The sequence below is a fragment of the Pollachius pollachius genome (genome assembly GCF_949987615.1).
Source record: "Pollachius pollachius genome assembly, chromosome: 2".
Classification (NCBI taxonomy): domain Eukaryota; kingdom Metazoa; phylum Chordata; class Actinopteri; order Gadiformes; family Gadidae; genus Pollachius; species Pollachius pollachius.
Genome location: NC_136935.1, coordinates 32,763,796 through 32,771,295, shown reverse-complemented (window position 1 = coordinate 32,771,295; position 7,500 = coordinate 32,763,796). Strand labels below are relative to the sequence as shown.

The 7,500-nt window shown below is 47.4% G+C and overlaps 1 protein-coding gene across 1 annotated transcript in view; it reads left to right on the top strand.

Annotated features, from left to right (window-relative positions):
- Nucleotides 1–7,500, top strand: part of LOC307071319 (voltage-dependent P/Q-type calcium channel subunit alpha-1A-like) — a 79,683-nt gene that overhangs the window by 64,832 nt on the left and 7,351 nt on the right. The window contains exons 33-36 of the mRNA XM_079730305.1: nucleotides 120–223; nucleotides 3,729–3,853; nucleotides 4,442–4,577; nucleotides 6,727–6,840. Of these exons, the coding sequence (XP_079586431.1) occupies nucleotides 120–223; nucleotides 3,729–3,853; nucleotides 4,442–4,577; nucleotides 6,727–6,840 (479 nt within the window). The remainder of the gene's footprint in view (nucleotides 1–119; nucleotides 224–3,728; nucleotides 3,854–4,441; nucleotides 4,578–6,726; nucleotides 6,841–7,500) is intronic.

Here is a 7,500-nt window from a genome sequence, read left to right as displayed (position 1 = left end):
TGTTCTAAGTGTCTCGTGAATGTGTGTGGGTTTCCCCACTCTCCATCCCCCCCTCCCCCACGGCTCAGGGTCCCATCTCGCCAGGTCTAATCTCGCAGGGTAACTTGTCATTTTATCAGCAGCCACAGACTTGACGGTGGGCAAGATCTACGCCGCCATGATGATCATGGAGTATTACCGCCAGAGCAAGACTAAAAAGCTCCAAGCTCTGCGAGAGGAACAGGTACCGACGACGAGTGCTTCCCCCACCACCACCTCAACCTCCACCTCCTCCCCCTCTTCCTCCTCCTCTTCCTCCTCCTCCTCCACACCCCGGGACACACAGACCAAGTGGATTCAGGAGAAAGTTAACAGGACAGCAGTATAATATAATGTTTTGGTTAAGTCAGTCAAAATGTGCTGGGTTCCCCGATGTCCCCAGTCAACAAGCGAGCTAACAAGCTACTGCTAGATCTATTCACGTTCTTCCCTGCAATTACCAGTTAAAAATACTATGATTATCACTGTCAGGCTCCCATCTAATCAGAACAGGTTTCAGTTTTTAGCACGCTAACCGGTGTCCCTTTCTCTTACATAGCAAAATGTGACCTGAGCTAGCTATGTAGCTTTGTAGCTTTCCAGCATGCTATCGATGATCCTGTGTCAAAAGAGGAACCTGTCCCCTCATTTGCTTCAAAGCTAGTTAGTTAGCTCGCTAGTTGCCAGGCCTCAACACTCATACACAGTCTCCGCTTCTGTTCACTTGGTTTTCCAACAGACACACCATTGAATGTGGTGACGGACAATTTGGCGGGGGGGAGTGGTTTATCATGACAATGTTGATGACACTTGATGAATAATGACGATACCACATGGCCTTTGCTATTGCTCTCAATCAGTGCACTCCCCCTACCCTCCCCCCTCCGTGTTTGATCTGAAGATGCACCACCCTCTCCGCTCCCCTCCCCCTTACCCCCATACCGTTGACCTATCAGAATCCCACCAGAACTGTAGAAGCATCTCTCCACCAAACATGAACATGAACCCTACCCAGCTACTTCTCTAACCTCTTGCTTCGGTGTCTCAGTTTGAACTCTAATCATGTGATCGATGGCAGGATAGTCTAGTCTTGTGTCAAGTGGCTTGTGGTGTTTGACTCCCAGCCGAAAGGTTTTGGGTTCGATGTCCCACTGTCTACCTGTAGGCATCCTAGAGCAAGATGCCCTAACCACTAACCTGCTCACATATGACCTGCATCTAATGCAATTCACTTTAAGGATGGATTTGGATAGAAATTGTAACTAAATGAGTAATTCTGGGCAGTAGGCTGTGGTAGGGGAATTCATGGGTGGAAAGTATGTTGTTTTGAAGAAGAATGCCTACACTCCTGCAAAAGAAATGAAAATAATCGAATGATGCAGTGGTGATGTCCCTGAATGCTGCCCCTCTGAATGATCGGCAAGTTCTGCACATGCTCAGTCGGCACGAGCAGCCTAACTGTGCATAATGACTGCCCTGTCTGTCTGTCTTTCTGTGTTGGTATCCACACGTCCATTTCTACAGTCTTTTCTCCCACCTCTCCTCTAACATGGTGTCACTGTATGCCTTCACAAACGCCTCTTCAGCTCCACTTATCTATCTTCTCCTTATTGCCTTCCTCCTCCAGGTCCTATTGTCTGACTGTACAATGTCTGTTATTTTTGCCTGCATTGTCTTTAACTGTCTTGTTTTTCAGTTATCAATTTGGTTGGTCTGAGATGTTTGTGGTGGAATGCCGAGTCTTTTCCCTCACCCTCTCTCTTAACTTGTACCTCACGCATCCAACATATCCATCGTGTTCCTCGTGGTCAGTCTGTTTGTATGTTCTTCCTCTGATTCCCCCCACCCATCGTCATTCCAGCAGGTGTTTGGACATTAACTAATCAAGTTCCCTTCACGATTGGTCAATGGCGGGTGTGATTGTCACCACCAGGTGGATCTAACCAGTAACCCCCTTCTGCAGTCTGTGTTCTCTGTGTGTCCCACTGTGTCCATCGCCCATTCCTTGGTCCGCCTGCTTGTCTTACTCCGGTTACTTGGGCCGTGGGATGTCCAAGGTTCTTGTAGCCGTTTGGCTTCGCATGTATCATAGAAGCTCTTCGTTATGATACATAGGCAGCAAGTGAATGGCCACCAGACGAAGCTCCGTAAGAAACACTGAGCACGGTTTAGTGGTAGAGGTTCCCAGGTATGCTATGTTACACTAGCATGTCATTAGCATCTCATTAGCATCTCAGAGTTCCAAGCCCCCATAGGAACGTCGACAGACTACAGCAACAAGCCAAATGCAATCAGACCCTGGCCCGAGAACTGGATAGAGAAGTGGCCGCCGTGGCAGAAAGCGTGGATATTTGTTTCTCCCTCTCCCTCCTACCTTTGGTTATATCAGCTAGATACTGGCAGCTCGCCACCAACCTTCCTGCAAAGTGCTAGCACATCCTCAGCACACCTTATCTTGTAACTCTGGTTACTTTATCAGCATATCCGTTCACACCCGCGTATCTGCATCCTCTGCAGACCGACACTTCTTAAAAGGACTGAAGCCTTCCACCAATATATGTGAGATATATTAGGGGTTGTCTAGTGGGAGTGAGGGGGTTTGACCTCCAGGTTTGGCACCTGCAGCCTCTCCCTTGACCTCTAGGTCTGTGTCCCTTTGCAAGAGGCCTAACCCCACCTCTTCATAGCTCAAATTCACCTTGTGCTTTGGATAACAGCCTCATCTAAAGAATTCAATCCAAACCCTGATCACACACGTTTATTCAATGTGTGTAACAACATTAAAGGCCGCTGCTCAATCCATTTGAAGAGCTAGACGACCTCCTGTTGGTTCATGTGTCTGTGCAGGTTTGGCTTGTTGCTTGGTCTGAGAAAGCTTCATTCCATTCATCTCGCCTCATTTAGCATACAATAGCCTCATTTAGTCTCATAATTGAACCTCCAGGCTCCGTACATGGACATGACCGGGCCGAAGCTGTCATGGACCATCACTGTCGTAACTCATCCTCCACAGAATCTGGAAGAGTCATTGCCATCAATGAAACTGCATTTATAGAATTGGATTCTATGACTTGGATTTTAAGGGGCAATGACATTAAAGCAAGTAAAATGCCACATCCCATCCCAAGAGGACTCCATTACCCAGGATACCTTTGGGGAAAGGCAGTCTGACCTCTGAACTATGTAATGGATGAAGAGGTAGAAGTTTCCCATTGTAAGGATGGGTCCACAAGCAGATCTCCCCTCTCAATTAAATGACACTAACGCATTACACACTAACGCATTAATCCTCTTAAAATCATAATTTGGTTAATCCAGTTGAAAATGTAGATCTTGCAAAAAAAAATCTTTATCTATATATCTGATCTATAATTCTATATCTAAAAATGTATGACTTATAACAAAGGATATGGCTAATATCTGGTAATTTAAGCCACATTAACCTCATGACCCTGTCGTATCCTTTTTCCTGCAGATGTATTAATCAGCGATTACCAGAATGTAATTGGAGCGAGAGAGAGAGATCGGTTGTTCCCGGACCCATTCAATCCTCCTCAATGGGATAACTTTGCTGTCACCTCGAGTTTGCCACTGGCGCCCCCGTGTGGGTGCATGGCGCGGGTGCATCCATTGTCAGTGTTTTGTGTGTGTGCGTGTGTCCTGAGAGTGCCTGATTCCAGCCTGTAGGCCATGTCGTGTATCTCACACAGAACCGAACGCCATTAATGTTTCAGCCCATGAAGCCAGCCTCAGAGGGAGGGGGCACCGACAGTCAGGGGGGTCCCGTGCTGGTCCAGAGGCTCCCCCCTGCTGACCCTGACACCGTCAATGGCATGTGAGTACAACACCATGGGTGGGGGTAGGTCTTCTTCTTGGGAAGTAATGAAACTCATAGTATGTATTATTTATGAGGCTACTGTACGGCACTGCCAAGTTTAGATATAAGCATGTGACTGTAACACGTGAGATTGTGTCTGTGTCCACTCCTTAAAGGAAATTGCATATATTGACCGTAAGTTACAATATATATACACACATGAAAACACATGAAACAATACATATTAGCATTTGTTCCGATATGAGAATTTTTTACTGCTATTGTGTCTGTTTTGCAATTTGTCACCCTTAATTTAAAAAAAATTAAGTTCGGCATTTCACTCTTTTTTTGATCACTTTGAACACGGCTCTTGTTTTGGGATTTTATTGAAAACAACCCAGATCGTACGTTGCAGTTGTTTGATGCGGGAATGTTGACCGAGTAGCGCCAACATGAAGTTCCGTGGCCTTTCCCGAGGCTTTCCCCGTGTTTAAACTCTTGACCTCCCCCTACGTGTGTGTGTGTGTGTGTGTGTGTGTGTGTGTGTGTGTGTGTGTGTGTGTGTGTGTGTGTGTGTGTGTGTGTGTGTGTGTGTGTGTGAACCAGACCTCCAGAGGGAGGTATGACAGAGAGCCAGTCCTGGGCTACAGTCATTCCCAAGGAGGTCTTCCAGAAGACAGGCAGTTGGAGTCCAGATCGGCCCTACCCTGACGATCCCCATGACAACCGTCACAACTCCCAGGTAGGGCGGTCGCAGATTCCAGGTGCATGTGTATGTGTGTGTTGTCAACGGCAATATGACATGGGCGCGATTACATCCTGTGGACGGGTCTGATCGTCTCTAACTGGACCACGTGGAAATATTTCTGATCTGCATTGGTCTAGTCTGGTTCTATTTCCTACTGGTCTAGATGGGTCTAGCCTGTTTGTTACTGGTCTCGTTAAGTCTGGATGAGTCTGGTCTACGTAGGTCCGGGGCTTGGTCTAGGTAGGTCTGGTCTACGTAGGTCCGGGGCTTGGTCTAGGTAGGTCTGGTCTACGTAGGTCCGGGGCTTGGTCTAGGTAGGTCTGGTCTACGTAGGTCCGGGGCTTGGTCTAGGTAGGTCTGGTCTACGTAGGTGTGGGGCTTGGTCTAGGTAGGTCTGGTCTACGAAGTTTGGCTTAAACCGGTCCACATGGGTTTGGTTTTAACTAGTAGGCCTGGTCATGTTCTAACCAGTTTAGGTAGGCCTGGTCTCTGGTTCTAACCAGTTAAGGTAGATCTGGGGTGTTCTAACCAGTCTAGGTGGGTCAGGTCTGGTCCTAACCAGTCTAGGTGGGTCTTGTCTGGTCCAAGCAAGCCTAGGTAGGTCTGGGTTTGTTCTAACTAGTCTAGCCGGGTCTGGTCTCCTCCTAACTAATCTAGTTGGGTCTTGTCTGGTCCTAACAAGTCTATATTTCCCCGGTCTGGTTGAGTAAAGCCAGGGTTTTTATTAGATTTTGTCAGGATCATATTGGCAAGACAGACGCTGGCAGAAAGTGCTGTTCGGAAGAAGAAAGAAATAACTTGTGGGCTGTTGCCTAGCAACTAGCGTTGACCGTATAAATGCTTGCTAGTCTCGGTGCCATCATTTGGAGAAGGCATCTCCTTTCCCTGGTAGAGGCGAGGCCTAATCAAATGTTAAGTATCGAATTCTATGTAATCCTCGCTAACTTGTTTACCCATCACGTTTTCCTCCGGCTAAATTAATTCCACAAGAAGCTCAGTTTCAGCGAGGGTCTGGAACATTGAACTAAAACTGATTACTGTTAGAACTGCCCGATACTTTAACCCATTCATCCCAGGTTTGTACCTAGTGAACGGAGACTCCTGTATATCTGTCTGAGGTGAATGCCATGGGTTGGAAACAATAATACGATACACAGAATTGTGTCTCTCTCTCTCTCACTCTCACTCTCTCTGTCTCCGTCTCTCTCTTGCTCCCCCTTCTCTAAGGAAACCCATCTCCTCTTTACTGAAACTATACTATGTTAGTAGATAACAGTGCTTGAAACTGCTAGTGAAACTAAATGGTCAGAGAATGACAGTCTGATATGATACCTTCAGCATATGCTAGCTATCTGCTATCTCTACCTGTAAGCTACATGTAACTACCTATTAACTAATGTGTTGTTAGTTGTTAACTAGCTGTTAGCTTACTCGTGGCTAAATGGTAGCTAACTGTTAGCTTACCAGTAGATGTCTTTTCTATGTCTGGGACATATCTGTTGGAGTTGGAGTCACAGAAACCACAATGCGCATTCAAAGTCCAGGGCTTGTTCCATAATATAGTTTATGCTTGGAAACCATGACTGCTTGCGAACAAATATGGCGCACTGGGGCCATATTAGGACATTAGCTGTCAATAAGGTGTGGCCTAAGGTGGCCAATTAGAGTCAAGCGTGTTGAAAATCTGTGTTTTCTTAAGGCCAGCGACCACAGCAACTATTGGCCTGCTACATAGACTTCCCCCTACATCTACATCTAACCACACACACATGCATGAGATATTAACCAATCCCCTCCACCTGGCACTCTCTATAACACTGGCCACACCCACAACCTGAACCCCCCACATTCACATGCAAACCGTAACCACGCCCACAACCATATGATGACCCTCCCACACGCAAGCATCAACCGCGCCAATACAACCGCAATCCCCACAAACAAAAAGTAACCACGCCCACATTTCCGAGCCCACTCTCACATAGAGACATGACCGCACCCAAATGCCCGGTTGCCTCTTCCCCCCGTCTACATACACCTGTTACCTTCACCATCAAACCGATGGCAGCCACGCCCACCAGCTTGGGTGCCCCTCCCTCCACACGCTCTGAGGCCCCGCCCCCTCTCGCTGTGTGTCTTGCAGACAGTAGAGATGAGGGGGATGGGGCGGGATGGGCACTCTGACACGGAGCACTCCTACCCAATGGATGGGCATGGGAGGACCCACTCCATGCCCCGCCTCTCGGCAGACAACCAAGTGAGCTCTCATTCCATCCCCCCCATACCCACCTAGCCAACCAACATCCCCACCCTTTACCCTCTACCCTCAGCCCCGCCACCACCATAACCTCCAGCAGGAGCGTTGAGTTCAGCTCACAACGTCTCGCCTTGCATCCAATACGACCCCCAGTTTTCTTTCACAATAAATACCAAAGTCATTTTTCAATAATTATATCATAATAATATTATCAACTATATACTTATTATATTATATCTGCATTGAAGAATTGGCAAAAAATACATATATTTCATGAAGAAAAAAGCAAATTGGCGTTTGATGTCGTCTTTCGACCAAGTGTTTGACGCAAAGCGCACGACGCGCAGAGTTGTAACTCGTCGTCTCCTTCATCCAGTGCATCATCTCCCCTGCCACACTGCCTTCCTCCCTCCCTCCCTGCCTCCCTTCCACCACGCCTCCCTCCCTCATTTGGACTATCCATTCTCTGAGTCTCTGACCCGTAGCTACTCAGTTAGCAGGAAGAGGTTTCTCCTCTGTTATGAGAAACCTCTGCCTTAGCATTCTGTAACAGATTGTGAACACTAATGCTAACCTTAGATGAGCTGGGTCAGGTCACGCTCTGGATAGGTCTCTCTTACATCCATGTTGTGTTCACATCACGTGTGTCTGTGTGAGCTT